We start from the raw sequence: 20,911 nt of genomic DNA, 5'->3' as shown, positions 1-20,911 counted from the left end.
CATTAGCCTTAGCCTTAGCCTTCTCGGTTTCTGATCTTCGCCTGGTTCCCTGGATTCACCCCTTTTTGTCTTGCCCCTTTTGATTCTGTCTGCCGATCGTCGACCTGCGCTAGCCCTAGGACTATTCTTGTGTTTTGCCCACCATATACCTGTTTGCCCTCATCTGACCCATGCCTGCTGTATGACCACGTCTCTGTCTTTATCTAATAAAGCTCTGCGAATGGATCCGAAAGTCTCACGTCTCGTCAACCCCGTAACACTACCACTAAATATTGTAGAAACTTAATTAGCTGTAAAGTTGCTTTGCAACGATTTGTATCGTGAAAAGCGCTATACAAATAAACTTGAATTGAATTGAATAGGTTATAACGGCCTGGTTTGGTAATTTGAAAGTTACTCTTGGATCTCAGTTGAACCGTTTGGTATGTACTGCTATGAAAGTGGTTGGTCTGGGGGTTTACCCCAATTTTCAGTCTATTTTTAAACAGACTTTTATTTTTATTTGTATTAAACAGGCAATGAAAATGACTCGGGACCCTTCTCATGTGCTTCAGCAAGAATTTGAATTATTTCCATCTGGATGATGCTTTCGTACTCCAATGTGTAGATATAACCATTATAAAAACTCTTTTGTTCCTTTGGCTACAAGGCTGTTAAACTCTAATTCAGGGGACACAACTGTATAATTGTTATTATTGATGTTGGTACTTGTTGTGCAGTTTTACCTGTATTGCCCAAAACAAATTTCCCTCATGAGGGACAAATAAAGTAAAGATTGAGTTTGAATAAGATATGTGTATATTTTTAATGTCCTGATTAAGCAACTCAGACTCTCCACGCAAATTCTATGTTTTAATAGCATTACAGTTTACATATTAATAAAATGTTTTGTATAGGCATATATATTGAATTAATCATTAATTTAACCAACGTTTAAATCATTGCCTGCTTCAAAATGAATGCTGTTAACAAAATCATTGTTGAAACATTTGCAGTTAGCCTACTGTACAAATACAAACACTATAACAAAATTACATAAACAGTGAATAAATGTACAAGGCGAATTAAGGTATGTGCATAAAAAGCATAGATCTTCATTCAGATTTCATGAGCACTTTGTCATTTGAAATGCATATGTTGAAGATTTCGTCCATCTGATGTTCATCATTTTCCTCTGATGTTTGCTACGGTAACGTATATGAACGTAACTTTTTAATAAGCAGGGGAAATTCCCGACATTAAACAAATAACAGTTTATATGCATAGGACGTTTGTGTTGTAAGAATGTACAGGGATACTTCAGATATAAAAACGCTGACTTGTTAGGTGATGTTTTCTCATTAAAATCACACTTTCCTATTAATTCAATAGAATGTAAGGGAATACTAGGGAATACCAAAATGGTGTGATGGTGGATTCACTTTTATAATGTCATGAGCAATCCAGTTCTTTATTATAGATCAGTGCCCATACCCCTTAATCCACCATTAAACCAAACCTGTCTGTAACCTTACCCTTGTCCCACCTCAATAGCAGCTTTACAATCCAACATGAACACAATGTGTACACTGCACATTTTTTTTAACATAAGTAGCCTACACAGTAGTTCAAATCACCTTATATAAAGTGGGAACAAAGTATCTGATGTTATGTTTTGAGGTTCAATTAAAAAAAACCTCATAGTTTTATAGAAGCAGTGGAAAATATATATATTTTTCTTTTGATAATTTTCAATAGTAAAGTTCATTCTAACCTCTGCTATAGTGATGGCCAGCATAAGCCATGGTGGTGGACAGTAGGTGTAACTGTCAAAGTACCACTTGCGGTCCACCTCTCTTGGCAAAGTCTCATAGGCAACATGACGCACAAGTCTCCGAGACAGACCCAAGCCCACTTCCTCTCTCAGCGCTGAATTCCTGAGCTGCCGACTCCCCTGCAGGATCGCTCGACGGAAACTGTTTGAGCGCTTGTTGCTCATCTGAGGAAAAAAAAACATGACACAAATTAAACATGTAATTTGCATATTTCATGTAAATATGCAGATGATCATGTATCAGTAACCAAGTCAATCAGTATTGGTAGTCCCTCATTCCTGAAAGTTTTTATATACAGGCTCTCAGAAACATTTATATTTATCTGTGAGGGCATTTACTGTAATCCCACATCCCACCTAACCTACCCCCCAACCCTGCCACAGACAGAATGCCACTGTTGTCACTTAGCAACCGATTAAAGATTCCACACTCATCACCAAGTCTCAGACCAGCTGTGTAACAAACAGTGTGTAAGTTATTGCATGTGTGTGTGTTTGTGTGTATGAGACAATGCTGTTCAAACAAGCTTTTCATTGCTGAGGCAAAAAGCCCTCCTCAAAAACCTGGAATGTTCTTTTATCCCATGCCAGGCTCCTGATCAGGAATACAGGTCATGCATTATGTAAGTTGTTGAAGAGGCCCTGAGAAGGATGAAGACATTTAGTTGGAAAGCCCCTAAAGATGTTGCCTTTGCCATCACATTGGGATCAAATTAAATAGTTTAAAACATGACAAACTGACCTACAAAGCTTACAGTGTCACATGATTCACATGCTAAAGCTATAAAAACACTTTACTCTTTTAAATACAGGAAAGAAGACAACATTGTGAAAAAACTAAAGCCGGAAAATAATGACCACAGACTCCTGCCAGGATAACAGCTCATCTCAAATGAGAATCTGTAGATGAAAATGCGCACACAGTGCCTTACATCAGTACCTGATTGTTTGATATAGATATACACATGTACACACAAAACGTACACACACTGTCCAGCTTTGATATGGATTATAGTTAAAAAATTAAGGATCATGTTTATTTGATTAATACTTTCATTTAGCAAGGATTCATTACACTGATCAATGCTGACAGTTAATGTTTTTTTTTTCTTTCTATTCATTAAAGAATAATCAGAAAAAAACGCATCATGATTTCCTAAAAAAATTTAAGCAGCACAATCTTTTTAAGGTGTGGTTATAATAAATGTTACTTGAGCACCAACTATTATAATATTAGAATGATAATATTATAATTATTTCTAAAGGATCATGTTACACTGAAGACTGGAGAAATGGCTGCTGAAATTTCAGTTTTGCCATCACAGGTATAAAATGCACTTTAAAATATATGCAGATAGATAGACAGCTAGATAAATCGATAGACAGATAGATAGGCAGATAGACAGATAGATAGACAGGTAGCTAGATAGATAGATAGATAGATAGATAGATAGATAGATAGAGAGATAGATAGATAGATAGATAGATAGATAGATAAGATAGATTTGCAAGGCCAAACAAAGTAGTTTCGCTTTCAGGGCGGCGGCCTAGAGTGAGCGGAGGCCGGCGGATTTGACGAAGTAGCGGCCGGCAGGCTTGCGGCAACCACATGTGACGATCTCGGGCTGGACTCCGCTTTGTTTACAGTGAAAGCCGATCCGGTGATCCACAGCGCGAAGTTGATGTATTTCCTCAGCGACCAGCACGGACCAGCTCTAGGCATGACGAAGTGGATATCGTCCTCTTTTGGAAGGAGTTTCGCTTTCACAACGAAACACACAGCGCCTTCACGACATGGCGGCAGCAACAATAATACAGCGAGAATAAAAGTTACGGCTTCGTTCTTTGCGTGAACATTTGGGCGGCGTTATGCAAATCTTCCCACATCGTGACGTAGACATGTGGGGGCATGTTGGAACGAGCCGTTTTAGGTAGTCTTGGTTGACTCTTAACTTTTATAAAGAATATCTCTTTGGATTTGAGACTTTAGTCTTTGCAACTTTACAGATCTTCTTTATTCACCAAGAGCTTGTAACACTCCAAAGAGAAAGTTCAAATCGCATCATATGACCCCTTTAAATAAATAATTTCATATTTCCATAGTAATAATAATAAAATTAATAAAACGGTCTTATATAGACGGGTGTGTGGCTTTCCTAATCAAGTCCAGTCAGTATAATCAAACACAGCTGGACTCAAATTAAGGTGTAGAACCATCTCAAGGATGCTCAGAAGAAATGGACAGCACCTGAGTTAAATATATGAGTGTCACAGCAAAGGGTCTGAATACTTAGGACCATGTGATATTTCAGTTTTTCTTTTTTAATAAATCTGCAAAAATGTCAACAATTCTGTGTTTTTCTGTCAATATGGGGTGCTGTGTGTACATTAATGAGGAAAAAAAATTAACTTCAATGATTTTAGCAAATGGCTGCAATATAACAAAGAGTGAAAAATTTAAGGGGGTCTGAATACTTTCCGTACCCACTGTATATATAAACAAACAAACAAAAAAAACATGGTAGCACAATGGTACATTTGGTAACACTTTACAATAATGATTAATGAACACTGATAAACATTTATTAACTTATAACATTAATTTATTAATATACTGTTTTTCATTATTCATTAAAGTCATAAGCTAATTTCATGATGCCTAATCCATATTCTTAACAATACCCTAATTAAAAGTGTTACCAGACTTTTTTTGTTAGTGAATACATGATTAACTCACTAAAGATGAAAACATAACCGTATAATTATCAATATGTGAAAGAAATGTTTCTTACTTAAGTTGCTTACTTCAACCTCACAAACCTACATTCTATTAATTTCTTCCTTCCGTTACCCATCAGCTTTAATAAAAGATCTCACATTAACAGTAACAGCTTGTGTGCATCACTCTTTATACACACACCTGATACACACTTTACACATTAACCACAAAAACAAACACATTAAGTGCTCCCTGGGATGCACTTTTCTGTGGCATAATGATTTGTAGAAGATCTTTGTGTTGGCTGTTTCCATGGAAACCACACAAGGAAAAGTCATACAATATGGGATTTAGACAGTACACACACAAACTGTGATATCTGCCTTGTTCTCAACTGTCAGGGCACCATGGTACAGCCAGCTGAAAGACTGTAAGGATTCTCAGAAAAAGACAAACGAGTGGTGTTGCCACAATTTAATTGCTTTCTATCTCAATGAACATAATGTTGAAACATGGCTATTAATGCATGCATATAGAATTTTCCATCCCTCCCAGTCTCCCTCTTGCATTTCCTTTCTCCTGTTTTATTCTCATCCCTTAAAATAAAAATGTCATCCACCACTTATTATAATCTGTCATTCTCCTGTATTTCTGTTCTCACATTGTTATAATGGACAATGAATGAGAGCTGTACAAGAACAATAGATGTGTAGAGACCCCAACTGCATGCTCCTCATTCCTCTCTGTCCCACTTTCAGATGACCTGCTACAGTCAATCAAAACACAGAATCTGATTCAATGTTTTACTACATTGCATTATAGCACTATCTAACATCTATTCTCCAGCCACTGTGGTGAACAATGAGACTCTTTGAAGAGATGCTGCTGTATGTGTGAAAAAAAGACTGAGAGAGAATGAGAAAGAGATGGGGAAAAGGGCAGAAGAGGGTGTGAGATTGAGGATGTGTGGCATTCAGATTTTCCCACAGATTTGAAGGCATTCCCATGCAAGTGGAATGGAATATTCCATGTTTTCGCTTTTAGTTCAGGGTCAGAAGTTCTATAAACCTTACCTCAAGTTCATCTGCAGAACTCACCAGGTTAACAAAATCCTGGTAGCAGATCTTTCCATCAGCATTTCCGTCTGCCAGTGCAAGAAGAACCTCCAGCTTGTGGGGGTCCAGTTCTGATCCATGAGCCGCAAGCAGGTCTCGGAAACGCTCAGTATTGATGAAGCCTGAATTCTCTGGGTCATACTGAACATATCACACAGGAGAAACAGGAAACTGGAATTCATTTTCACATTCTGATTCTAAAACATTTCCTCAACACTCACTGGTGAACATTATGAGAACAGTTAAAATAATTCAAAACAAATTCTGTCTGCCATCTTTGAAATCATAACATGATGATATTCGTTACTGAGGAATTTATCCATCATTCCATCTGAGGACTATAAGCAGAGGGACAATTCTGGATTTCATCTATTAAATAAGTTAGAAAATAAATATCAGGGATTGTGAAAGTTAATTTGTTAATACACTGAATATTGTCACCTTTACATTGCCAAGTCTGCACAGCTGTATCTGAAGTGTAAAAAATACACTTGAAATGCATGATATATAATATTTTTCATAAAACTTGTAGAAATAATTTTAAATATTAATGTTGTTTAATATGAAATTATGAATACAGCAACTTGGCATTCAATGAAGAACGTGGCCCTGATGCTTTACTTTACACAGAACAAAATCTACATCTGAACCACCTCTGATACTAGGGCATTATAACTGTTCAGTTCTCTGTGATTTCTGACAACTGAACAGAACTTTCAGAGCTGATAGGAACTGAGCCACAGCACAAATGCCACACACAAAGTTTCTGACAAAGACCTGTTTATCCGGAAATGCTAGCGAAAGTCAGATGGGGTGTTTAACAAAAGTAGAGTCATTTGAGTTTGCAAGTTTATTGAGGCAAAAGTCATAGTTAATAGTTAGTGAGATTTGGTCCCCAAACTAAGGTCTGACCATTGGGGCTTACAAACCCCATATATTTGTGTTTAGGTAATCAAAAAGATAAGGATGGTTTGATGGCATACTATCAATTACATAATCTGTAGACATAGTTCAAAGAGCTCATCCTGTTTTAGTAATTGGTGTCAATGTGTCAGCCCTTCAGGCTTTCAAACATTAGTTCACTGTTTGCTTGGGCAGCTGAGGTCATAAGGCCAAAGAACAACAGGCTGAAGATTCAGAGTTTCTTTGATGTCTTTGAAAACCTTTTAGTGCACATCATGCAAACATTAATGCAAACATGCATATGTACACACACACACACACACACACACACACACACACACACACACACACACACACACACACACACACACACACACACACACACACACACACACACACACACACACACACACACACACACACACACACACACACACACACACACAAATACATCATGACCTCTTTAATTTCTCTCACTGAATGGGAACATTGAAGCTTTAAATGTAAGCTGACCTGTCATGTTAATGCAAAACATTCTGCAATGTCATTTAAGTGATGCTACAAACAATTGATTTTAAACAAGATTTGCAGGCAAATGGACTTTAATGTACAACCCTAATCAACCACTCATACTTTACCAAGTATTACACTGATTTTACCATGGGTAGGACATGTGGATTACCTAGAACCCCCGGTGAACGTGACTTCACCAAGTACAACATGTTCCTGGATCAACATCCTTGTTGATCCTGGAACAACATTCAAATCAACCAATCAGAACTGAGGGATATGTTTTCAAGAAATGTCAGTTTTAGGCTTGCAATCAGGGTTAGATGCTTCTACACCCTTGTTATTCACCTATCATTTCCTTCTGATTTTAGGAATAAATCATGGGTAGGGTTAGGTTTAGGGGTAGAGATTTGGTTAGGTCTATATTTTTGGACAGTAATGTTGATCCAGGAACATGTCTTACTTGGCAAATTCACGGCGACCTAGAACCCCCCTAGAATCATTGTATTGCACAGACTCATTTACTTTCTTTTCTTTCTTTTTACTTTAGTCTTTTTTTTTTTACTTTTTTCTTATTTATTTATTTATTAACAAAAGGTGCACCAACAGCATGATAAAAGACTGATAAAGAATTATATTTAATATTATATTGATATATTTTGGAATACAAAATACACATTAAATTAATACATTAATTCCAAAATAATATTAATTCCAAATAATAAAATTCATTTCTAAATATTACATTGATTATTAATAATGATTAACTGTGTAACATTCCAACAATTAATGTTGTAGTTATTACATTAAATAACATAACATAGTTCATTAGGATGTTTACGTTTTCCAAGTAACACTGCAACCATGTGCACTGATATGGAACAGGATGTCAATTCCTGCTCCTGGAGGGCCAACATCCTGCAGATTTGAGCTCCAACCAGCTCCAACACACTTTCATGGAAGTTTCTAGTAATCCTGAAAACCTTGATTAGCTGATTCAGGTGTGTTTAGTTAAGGCTGGAGGACATTCTGCAGGACAGTGGCCCTCCAGGAACAGGTTTGGACATGCCTGATATAAAATGTGGGGTCACAGGTGTGCATTTATTGTCAATGGCTTCAAACATGGCTTATCCATTCAGAATTTAGAGACTATCTGTTCGGTTGCACTTTATTTTACAGTACATGCACTTACAGTGTACATATCTAAGAAAGTACTGCATAATATACAGTAACTACATGGTTAGAGTTAGGTTCAGGGTTACTACCTAGTTATTATCCAGTTATTTTAATTAATGTACTTAATAAAACAGGACTATAAAATAATATGCTACCATCTAGAGATAACTAGGGATAATATGAGTGAGAGAGAAAACAATATTTCCAATTATATATTTAATAATGAGTTATTCAGACATACAAACACACAACAGCCTCTCTAAAGATTCACCCACCTTCTCTTGAATGATCTCTGCTAACTTCTGCGTGCTGTTAATTTTGTCCATACAAGTTTTCATGGTATGATCTGTTCCTGTCCCACACTGTCCCCATAGAGGGAGAGAGTGAGAAGCTGGAGACAGAGACTGATCTCTACCCACTGGGGATTTACAGCTCAGTGCAGACCCCCACCCCCAGAATACACACAAACAAACACCCACCACAAACTCCTCCCTCAACCCCTTAGCCTACATTCTCAGTACCTGATCACAAAGACACACTTTCTGCCGTGAACAAGAAAACACATACATTCATGGTGCCATACCTACATGAACTATTTTTAGTAAATTGGCTAACAGACAGAGATGAGAGAATACAGCTCCAACAATGGGGCTGGGAATGGGATGGCCTAGTTTATTCTGCCATCTTACCTAAGTGTACATCACACACATACATACTCTCTCTGCTGAGCCTGCACATGTAAAAAATTTAACCGATGAATCTCACAAAATGACTCAGCTAAATGTAAGTGTGCTAAGTCCTTCCCTAAAATATAATTTCATTCAATTGTTTTGATGTTTTGTGAACTTGATAGTACTTTTATGAAACCCTGTTGTACATAAAATGTATAATAAACACCAACCACTACAGCCCTAATAATTAAATACCACATTAATCCTGCTTCAAGACAGTCCTGGGGCTGAGCTTTCATTACAGAGCTAAGAAAAGGGGTGGTGTGTGTTTGTGAGACCCCTGGTATTCCAGGCCTCATTTTCATACAGCCGCATATTAAACAGTCTTCTTTACACAGGAGAGAATAGAGTTCACCAACTGCCACAATCTGTTTGTGTGTGTGTGTGTGTGTATGTGTGTGTTTGGAACGGGAGTGATAAAAAGATTAATACATCTCCAGAAAATAGTAACAATAGTTTAATTCTTTGTTTCAAATGGAAACTACTTCCACCCGAGTAAAATAATAATAAAATAATAATTGTGAGATAAACTAAGAAATAATAAAATAGAAATACAAAAAAAAACTGCAGTTGCAAGAAATCACACTGGGAGATACAAAGTCAAAAAAAAACTTGGAATGATGAGATACAAAGTCACAGTTGCGACATGCACAACATAGCGATAAGTTAAGTCGCAATTGTAAGAAATGAAATCACACTGCAATAAATGGAAACACTTTACTTGAAGGGGTGTGCATAAGACTGACATGACACCTTCATAATCATGACATGACACCTTCATAATCATGACATGACACATGTCATGAATATGAAGGAGGTTTTATGCATGTTTATGACAACTGTCATTAAGTGTCATTCGCTCAGTTATGTCATTTTTAATGCAAATATGACATTATTTGACCTAACCCTACCCCTACCCTTACCCCTAACCATAGCCCATAACAAAGACATCTCAAACAATGTCATCTTTGCATTAAAAATTACATAACTGAGCGAATGACACTTAATGACAGTTGTCATAAACATGCATAAAAACCCTTCATATTCATGACATGTGTCATGTCATGATTATGTAGGTGTCATGTCATGATTATGAAGGTGTCATGTTAGTCTTATGCACACCCCTTCAAGTAAAGTGTAACCCAATATTTAAAACCACATCGTGAGATATTGCGAGAATTACGAGATATAAACTAATTCTTTCTTTCTTTCTTTTGAGCAATACATTTGACTCATCACTGATAAAATACATTCAGAGAAGCCCTAAAATAAACTCAAACATTTTTTTTGTTGTTGGCAATGTTGATTGGATGTGTTAAATGGTTTCTAATAATCTCAAATGTAAACATTTCATTGTTTCTCCCTTCACACATAAACAGATGTACTGTATCCACATCCACACAAAATGCTGCAAAAGTTCTTCTACCACTAACACATGACCAACACACGTAATTTCAGGCACCACTAAGTCTAACCTGGAGCACCTCTGCACCATCCTGCATCTCCATTTTAGCTTAGCACTGTGGGCTATTATTTTTTCCTACACATATACAACAAACCTTGTAAAACTTCTTAGTAAAATGGATGTTTATAGACAAAACTTCAGCAAGTCAGGATTACTATAGATAATCAAAATGTATTATTATAAAGAGGATAATCAATTAGCTAATGGAAGTTCAGGGCTGAGTAGATGACCTGGTCCATTACTAATGCACAAACAAATAACAGGAGAAAAGGGGTGGTGTGTTTCTCACATGCTCTTTAAACGCAACAACATCTTAGAATAACATTCAGCATATGCTGTAACCAAACTCATACAAGTCCATGTGGAAAAAATGCCATTCAAAGAGGATTAGCATAATTATCTCCTCATGAATTGGAAACATAAACAACAGGATTAAAACGTATAGAACCTACACACAATCAAACAATAAGGAAATAATCCCCAGCATCAATTATGTATCATTCTGCTGTATTGCAATAAATACATATACTGTACTGTATAAATATATTTTCACATTGAATCTCCAAATGAGTGTGGAATGCACATAAAGACAGTATTTTAAATTTCTTATATTTTAAATATTTGTTTAATGGCATATTGTTATGCCAAGTATTATGAAAGAGATTAAAGATGTCAAATAGTCTAATTCTTAACATATGTCCTTGTTATCTGCAGCGTACAATATGCATCAGTTGGCGAGTATGAACCCTTCTGTCACTTACAGTATGGTAGTGGCAACACCAGAACATGGGGTCTATTAGAAAGATTGTTGCATCCATATAAGGCAGTCAGAGTGCAGAACTAACACTCTCTATCATGAGTGAGGAAATTTGCTTTGAAGAAAAGGGAAAAACTCCACCATCATCAAAATGCACGAATATGTTTGCAAGATTTAAATACAGAACTTTGGAGCTCATTTACCCAGATTTAACTCATTTTATAAAAATTAACACTGAATACAAATACTGTATTCATAAGTAAGTTTTATTTATTTGATTCCGAAGGGAGAACAATTTTAAAATTCAGTACCAAAACAAAATGCCGATTCAGAAACACACTATATACACACTGGAACATTGGCTATCCCTCTTCAGCTCAATGTCTCTACAGACCTCTGTTAACAAGACCTTCTGTTCTCTCATTAATGGCTAGACCAGAGGCTTGTGTCTCTACAAATTATGACATGAAACAATAGCAGCAGGGTCACAAATGCCATCAGGTGTGAGTTACAGCCTCCATACAGCATTTAGATAAAGAACCGACCTGACCACCATGATTTAAAAGCTGCTAATTAAAAACTACTGCTCAGAGGGGTCTCAAAGACAGCATTCACAAAACCGTTAAGAGCAGAAACACTGTGCCCAGATTACTGTATGATGTAATTCACAGCAGCTATTAAAAGAAATGTGAAAACAGAACACTATCCAGGGAGTGTGAACACAAGCTCATTTTCACTGCTTGGGAGCACAGTAATTTCATGGCTGGTGCCTTCAGTACTGAAGACGCTATTCAGAATTACAAAGCAACAGTGTGTGGAAACAAGTCAAGAATGTACAGACAATCGTAATTAGCACTTCAAACAAAGGGTGCCATCAAACATTATGCATAGACAAAATGAACCATTTTGTCTGGGTGCTCAGTTCCATTGAGTTTTTTCTTGGCCTCCAGGGCTTTGCATATGTTAGCTATTGCTCAGCTGCTTCAGAAGACTGTACTATAAATCGCCCAGGCCCTCAGGCTGTGAACCAACAAAAGCTGCACTGCAGGGGGTGTACAAAACCACAGGTTCATTGGAAAAATGTGCCTGTGGTGCCATTTCTGCAAAATGATATTATGTTGCTTCTTGATACTTTCAAATTGAAATGTTCAAGCAGTCAGGGCAGAGCCGACATCTAAGACAGAGCCAGCAAGGCAGTCAAGGGTGGAGCCAGCATCAAGGATGGAGCTGGCAGGGAAGGAAGCAAGGCCGGTGCCGGCAGTGCAAGCTGTCACATAATTGTCACACCTTTTGCACAGTAAGTGAAGCTGTAATCTGCTGATTGGTCAGTTTGAATGTCTCACATTTGGTTTTTAGTCACATCATCAAGGAAGGGATAAAATATGATTGTAACTTGCTCTGTCTCTCTTTTCTTTGCTCTCTCTTTCTTTGCTGAGGCCCTCTTTTTGGGGCTCTGCTCTATCTCCCTCTATCTTTCTTTCTCTCTCTCTCCCAGGTAACATTTTACATACATGCTGGCACATTTAACTATTTCTGTTTTACCATCCTTCATCTATTTTGTAACCAATTTAAGTGTAACCATAATGAAATACTGTCATAAACCATTCCGATTATAAATTATGAACTTATACTATATAACTTATAACTAGTCTTGATTCAACATTAACATTAAAGTGCTACCTATACAATATGTGACGTGACATGTGACCCATACTTGGAATTAGTGCTCTGCATTTAACCCATCCAAAGTGCGCACACACAGCAGTGAACACACACACCGTGAACACACACCCGGAGCAGTGGGCAGCCATTTATGCTGCGGCGCCCGGGGAGTAGTTGGGGTTTCAAAGGCACCTCAGTCATGGTATTGAAGGTGGGAGAGAGCGCTGTACATTCACTCCCCCCACCTACAATCCCTGCCAGTACGAGACTCAAACCCGCAACCTTTGGGTTACGAGTCCAACTCTCTAACCATTAGGCCACGACTTCCCCATATAGTCACATAATAGCAATGCTCTCAAACATATTTGGCTAATCTAACTGCGCTTATTTCCGTCATTGGTATAAGTGGCTGTGGGTGGTAATAGACAAAAAATGTACAGTTTTATACCATTGTGCTGATCACATTTCTTTAGTCATTCGGCAATCCTACAGCCTGAACCACTGTGGGGAAACCACCCTTACAAAGAGCAATACAGGATCACTGGACTAAAAATAACATTATCTTCCAAAGGAAAGTGATTATTTATTTTTAACTATGTGGATTTCTAAGTAGAGCATTGCTTGTTTGTTCAGTACATTTCACTGTGGATTCTTTGGTAAATCAGTCACAGTTTTGGCACAGGCTTTGCAAACAGACTTTTACTGTAAGATATGGACCTGACAGTAATGCCACAACATGTAAGTAACCGTGTTCATTATAATGCCTAATCTTAAATTATATACAGAAAGAGATCAAAGAACGCTTCCTTTATAATAGCTGGAGCTGTCAATCACACAGTGCAAGATTTTTCAGTGGCACAGTCTACACTGCACAATGAATCTCTTTTTTATATTGTGTTTGCACTGTTAGTTAAGATGAAAGCATTTGTGAAAGTGCAAAACTCGAGTTGCAATGACAAGATCACTGTATTCATGCGCTCAACAGTATGTCATCAGCTACAATGCTCGTTGCTGCAACCTTTCATGCGACGAGGGTAGATCTAAATATAATGCTATAAATCAACACTCTCCATATAGTTAATCTCAACAGCTGTAACAGTAAAAATGTAGTAAAAGTTTTTTGAGAGAGCTCCACATGTAAGACACGCTCACAGCAAACACGCCCCTTCCAACAAAGCGCTCAAATCAGAGGGCTAAAATCAGGGTAGAAAATGTCCTTTTATTTCTAAATGATGACAATTTTCGATGTACAAAAATCATACTAATAGTATAAGTGCACCTCAGGAAACATTATCAAAAAGTAAAAAATGCAGTTCATGACCCCTTTAAGGCACATGGTGTCTCCTACCATCTCTGCTTGGAAGGAGCATCATCTACACCTCAGTCTTGCAAAGCCATAGCTCCTGGTAATCCCTGGAAACTTAAATCACTGTGCAAACGTGGTCCACAACACTGACTCCAACCAGGACAGCTAGGAACCTGAGAGTAATGTTTTATGAGGAACTGAACTTTTCAACCCACATATCAACAATTGCCTGGTCGTGCAGGTTTGCACTTTACAACATAAGGAAAATCAGGACCTTCTTGTCAGAATATGCAGCACAGCTCCTCATCCAAACATTTCTAATTCCAAGGCCAGACTACTGCACTTCTCTACTGGTGGGCCTTCAGCCACTGTGACTAAACCTCTACAGATGATCCAGAATGAAGCAGCATGTCTGGTCTTCAATCAACCAAAGAAAACATGCGTCACACCCCTCTTGATCTCACTCCACTGGCACCCAGTTGTGGCCAGAATCAAATTTAAGGCCTTGACACTGGATTGTAGAACTGTCACTGGAACGGCACCTACCTTTCTCAATTCACTACGACAAGTGTATGCTCCTTCCTGCCAGGTAAGGTCTCTGAATGAGTGACACCAAAAAATCACTTGCCAAAACCTTTACCCTCTCTGTTCCTCTTTGGTGGAATGAACTGCCAACCTCCACCTAAACTGCTGAGACCATCACATCTTTCAGGAAACAGCTGAATAAACACTTTTCCATAAGCATCTAACCATGTTTGTAAACATAAAAAAAATGGCTAGGTAAAGTGTTTTAGAGGAGAATTTAAACATGTGACGGATTGAGTAAAGCAATGCATTAGAAAAGATTTGCAACAAAGTCCCAGGTCACAACCACCTAATGAGTCATCATCATGGAGGGAGCAGTGAAATGTCATCAGAAATACTACTACATCAAGATCTTGCAAAACCTTGTCAGAATGCGCAGATAATTTTGAACAGCTCTCAGTGCTTAAAGACTGTTTTAGGAGGCTGGTGTAGTTAAGCCATCTTCCAGCAGCAGCTAACTGGGCCATGTTATCCAAACTACATGCATCAACGCAAACAATATGCGATGGACACACACCCCAGCTGAACCTGCTTTCTTCTGCTTTTCCAGGATTTTTTTTCTCCATTAAGATCTTATGGATATTTTCCTTCCTTGCCACAGTGGCTTTCGGTTTGCTCACTGCAGCTTACAGACACATAAACCAGCTAAAACCAATTTGAACTGAATTGTTGTCTCGTATTGTGTGTGTTAAAAGGATAGTACATCTGTTCCACACAGCCTTCAGAGGTTCTTAGTCTGAGGATATTCTGTTTTTGTGTCTAGTATGGGTCCTTATGATGTAATTGCCAGAAACCACTTGAAATAGCCAAAAGTTGAAAGTTGGGCATGATCAGGCTAGGTGGAAATAAGTCTAGTTCAGCTGGAATTTCTTCCCACCAAAACAAAAAGGCAGATAGCTTATCAAGGCAGTTCCGTCTCAGCTCACTGCCTTAAATTAAAGACAACCTGTACAGCCTGTCATGTTCTGGATGTTTTCCCACACACCAGCTCTGACAGGAACTAGACAGGAACATGTTTGAAAGATTACATCAATGCCTATTACAGCAGAATAAACAGACGTTTTTTGGTGCACGTTACTCACAATAATACTTAATATAAGTAAGGGATAATGTACAGCCAGCCATTGCTATAAAATAGGACCCGCATGCAAACAAGAAAGGTCTTGTATATGAAATGTTGCTTTCAGTTTAAATTAAATGCAATAAACTAGCACAGCTGTGTATGAAATCCCTTGCCAGGGTCTACAGTCAAATATGCAGTTTTGTCAAAAATATGTACTGCATTTCCAATGCTTTGTCTCTTTCTCCTAGGATTGTGAAACCAGACATCATTCATCACGTTTCAGATGCTTCTCTGAGTAAACAAGATTAGCTATTTGTCATCAATGAAGCCACACTGAACTGATGGATTAATGGCCAGGGCCACTGGTCTTTGTTTGCAGGCCATACTTCACACCATTAATTGCCCAGACACCATTTCTAACATGTGCACTAAAGGTCACGTCTGGCTCAGATTGGCCATAATCATGCAATTAATCTCACTGAGGCTAACTTTTGCAGGAATGTACAACTAAAAATACTATTACAATTTATTGTTCTATGTATATTTATCTGTATACACACATGCTCAATTTAGCCTTGATCTCGTTGAAAACATGTTTAAAAACAAGATTTAATAAAGTCTTAATATATCCCATCTTTCATTCAGGCCACAAGGAGTTGAATGGTTAGTGAATGAGACCTAGTAACTCATTAGACTAACTGCTATATCTAACCAAATTATTATGTCTTTATTTCCATGATTTGTGCAAAACAACAACAATATGCATTTCCAACATAAAATTACAAATTAATTGTGAAACTAATTGATTGAGCAGTGCTGTATACTGGCATATGCAACATTCTTTGACATTCTCTGCATAGCCTGCAGAGACAGCTCAGACGCGAGCCCCATATTTGGGTCAATTTCACGGGATTGTACCCTCTCTTCATCTTGCTCGCTCCTCTCTGTGAAACTGAATTGTAACCTAATGTGACATTTTTTTTCCAAGCAGCACTGTCTGCTCTATCTGTGTCTGTCTGCACCATAGAAACTGGATAAGTGGTCAGCCTATAAAAAAAAAAAAAACCTGCTAAAAGGTCAGGGTAAATCACAAAATAAAACACGCCTGCAATCATTTACTCACTCTCATGTCATCACAAAACTGTATGAATTCATTTTTTTTTTCTGTGGAAGACAAAGATATTTTAAAGAATGTTGGTAACCAAACAATTTTGGGACATTAACTTTAATTGTATAGGGGGAAAAAATTTTAGACAGTTATGAAAATGTTATGCAATTTTGATTAAAACTATGAAGGCCTACAAAACTGCATGGATTAATTATTCACAATAAGACAAGTAACATGCATTAAGAAAACGAAAAGGGTTAATTTTGGTTTCATCATCTTTGTTGTAAGATTTATAATTCCTCTGCATTTTTATTTTTAATGTATAATTTTATTATATTTCCTCACAAGGTAGAAGGGTATACATATTATTTATTTTGAACACAAAGTATGTTTTTGGTTTATGCATGTGTATAGATAACAAAGCAGTAAATTCTTCTTTCCCTCAGAAGAAGTTAGAAAACAACCATTTAGCAGAATTACATTTAGACAGGATAAAGTGGCAGATATAACCCCCCCCCCCAATCCTGGTGTTAACAGTTTAGCTGACGCTTGACCGTTATGTCCTACACACACAAACACACACATATTCTATGCTACGGCACACTATCACTTCTCCCACTGTCAAGGCCACAACAAACTTGCTTCTGATTTAATTTCTCTTACCCCTAGATTTTGGCTTTGAATACATTTACTGTTTTTCTCAACAACAAACTTCACTCTATTGTCCTTCCTTTCACATCAAAGCTAAGCAATGTTGGAATTTTACCCATCTACAATAGACATTTAATATGCTTAGAAGAAAGGGAACTTCTTGAAAAGTTAAGACATATCAAATCCAGCCTTCAGGTCCTAGAAGACGTCTGACCCTGGTGTCACTGTGAAACTCTTTAGAAAACTATCTCTCAAAGGACTACTAGCTCATCAAGTGAAACCTGTTTATATGCTCTGTTCTTCAAAACATGAAGATTTTGTTTACTCTCCATTTTGTTCCAAAAAGCTATGACTTATGACTTACTCAAAATAATGACAAACACATGTCAGTAGAAATTACATTAAAGTGTATTTTAGTTTACTATAAATAAAAACTCTAGATGGTGCAGACCGATAGGTTCTAACTCAATCTGATATAATTACATCATCATTGACATAATGGGGGTTGTTTCATGTGTTGTTTGTGCAGCAGCCCCCCTATAGCCCCCCTAAAATGACTACTCAACCCCCCTAAAATTCTTGATCACCTCAGTCCCCTTTAAATTTCATATGAAAATGGCGGCAGACTTCGATCGGCTCCTCCCCGTCTTTCAGCGCGTTATTTTTCAATCTGCAGACCACAGCGGCACAGAGCGAGAAACAGAGGACAAGGTGTGTGTTTAACGATAGATTGTTATAATACCTGCATCTGTGCAGTTCTTTGTCATACATACAGTTTACAAAATATCATGGGGGAGCAATCGGTTCCCCATCTACTGTAACCTAAGTTTTCACTGCTTTCACCCCTCATCACACCACAAAAATTAAGCACATATGAACGCATATACTTTATAAAACAATGTTGCCTTTTTTATTTGTATATATATATATATATATATATATATATATATACATACATACATACACCCCCCTAAAATGAAAATCCTGGAATCGCCCCTGTGCAGCAGCAGTATTTCTTACGTGCTCACAGCAGCATGTCTGTGGATTTATTGGCAGTAGCAAGTCTCGGTACTTGTTCTGCCAGAGCAGCATAGCAGATCTATTCCACCAAGACCAAACACATTAACATTGCCATGTATATTACCATGATAAACTCTCTGAGAGTTGTCATGACAGAAATTTTCAGCTTGTCAGTACATTCATCAGTACACTTCAACCATATTTCAAAGACAATATAAGTAATTATGAAATAACATATACATATGTACAGTTAACAAGCAGTTTGTGGTAGAAAACATTATATTCAGTTTACACTAGAATATATTCTTTTAAAGTTTATTATTTGATTAATAAGTACTCTTTTTAAAAGTATGATAAAGTGTAATGGGGAGATACTTTATATTGGAAATCTTGTGGAATTGATTTGCAGATATTGTAGTTGCTATTACAGCTGACCAGAATGTACCAACATTTGGAAAAGGGCAGTTTTTTCAGCAGATGAAGAATGTTGTCATCCAAGTCCTTGTCGTCAGCAGCAGTTTTGAGGTGTTATCAGCAGGCTCGCAATGACACAGACAGAAATAGAAAGAGAGTGAAAGTGCTGGCAGTTTGACAGAGTAATCAATGCTGCCTCAGAGACCAGCTATGCCACAATTCCCTGTGTTGTGGACAAATCACAATGCCTTCACACTACAAAACAATACTCCCTGAGAATGAAGAGCACTTCTTCTGATGTCAGAAACAACAGAAAAATGAGAAAATCACAATGACATAATGGTTTAAACCCATGTAAAACAGTTGATTTGACCATTCTGTCTGTCTTGAAGGGGATTAGTCACCTAACTACTTATTGTGAAATATAATGCACTAAAAATGCTACCAAAATTGTTACCAAAAAGTTGTATTGAATTACATTAGACTACATTAGACACCTTTGCATTCTCAACTATCATGTCCCAGGAGATGCAAATTCAAATATAGTTAAATTACCCTATAATCTACCTGTCACGAATCTGGTCCGTGGACTTCCGTCCGATTGCCACCAGAGGTTGCTCGTCCATTATATTGACTCTCTCACTACACAGACTGTTACACGTCACCACTGGCTACATTTCCCATGCTCCACTTCACTGATTACACTCTCTCACCTGCAACCAATGACGCACTATATAACACCCACTCAGATCCTTCTCATCGGCGAGTTTTGTTAGTGTTTTTCTCTGCCTAGCAATAGCTACTTTACGGAGCCATTCCGTGACTTACCTCTGTCTAGAGTCACGTCGCGTCACAGCTGATCGGCCAGAGTCACATCTGTTATGGAGTGAACAGGACGGGAAACATGCGGATCCATATGCAAAGCTTTATTTATAGACATGGTCAACACAGGCAAGAGTCGGACAATGGCAAACAGGTATATAGAAGGCAAGACTGAAGAGTAATCCATTTAACAGGCGTGGGTCGATCGATGGCGAATGTAATCCAAAGGGCGAGGCAAACGGGTAGTCCACAGACAGACAATAATCCAAACAAGGTGCAAACATAGTCCGAAATGGCAAGACAACGGGATAATCCAAGACAGGCGATATTGTTCAAGGCAGGCAGAGAAAAGGCGAAACTAGAGAACAGACTTGAGTCCAAACACTGGAGAACTGACTATAAACAAGACTAAGGCTAAGACTAGGCAAGACACGGAATGGCTCCGTAAAGTAGCTATCGCTAGGCAGAGATAAATGCTAACAATACTCGGTGATGAGAAGGATCTGGGTGGGTGTTATATAGTGTGTCATTGTTTGCAGGTGAGAGAGTGTAATCAGTGAAGTGGAGCATGGGAAATGTAGTCCATGGTGATGTGTAACAATCTGTGTACTGAGAGAATCAATATAATGGACGAGCAACCTCTGGTGGAAATCGGACGGAAGTCCACAGACTGGATTCGTGACACTAACATACAAATTAACATAGAATATAGCTAGTAAAATGTATATATCCAGCCCTTTAAAATGGTGACTGCTCTTTATTTTTTCTGTATTTTTATTTTCATGCGAAATATACAATTATAATCACTATAAACCAATATTTGGTCCCAGAAGTTTATAATTAATTATTTTTATGAATGTTTATTTACTCTTTAAGGCCAGGCATACACTGTGCGACTTCAGAATCAATATCATTGCAAGGAACAGACTTTAATTCAAGCCTATTCACCAATCTTCATCCTCAGCAGTGACTGTAAACGTCAAATCGTGCACTAATTACAAATTAAAAAATTGCAGCCTCAAGAAGCTTCATTACAGCTTTTACAGCAGTGTTATCAAATGCTCATTGGCTCTCGCCAATAGACAGATAAA

General features: G+C 37.7%; 1 protein-coding gene across 1 annotated transcript in view; it reads right to left on the bottom strand.

The window, feature by feature from the left end:
- Window positions 1-20,911, bottom strand: part of LOC107591910 (rhomboid-related protein 3-like) — a 62,917-nt gene that overhangs the window by 19,072 nt on the left and 22,934 nt on the right. The window contains exons 3-4 of the mRNA XM_016281186.1: window positions 5,606-5,788; window positions 1,754-1,978 (exon numbers count right to left, since the gene is read on the bottom strand). Of these exons, the coding sequence (XP_016136672.1) occupies window positions 1,754-1,978; window positions 5,606-5,788 (408 nt within the window). The remainder of the gene's footprint in view (window positions 1-1,753; window positions 1,979-5,605; window positions 5,789-20,911) is intronic.

The sequence above is a fragment of the Sinocyclocheilus grahami genome, unplaced genomic scaffold (assembly GCF_001515645.1).
Source record: "Sinocyclocheilus grahami isolate Dianchi unplaced genomic scaffold, SAMN03320097.WGS_v1.1 scaffold148.1, whole genome shotgun sequence".
Classification (NCBI taxonomy): domain Eukaryota; kingdom Metazoa; phylum Chordata; class Actinopteri; order Cypriniformes; family Cyprinidae; genus Sinocyclocheilus; species Sinocyclocheilus grahami.
This window is presented reverse-complemented; position numbering and strand designations above follow the sequence as displayed.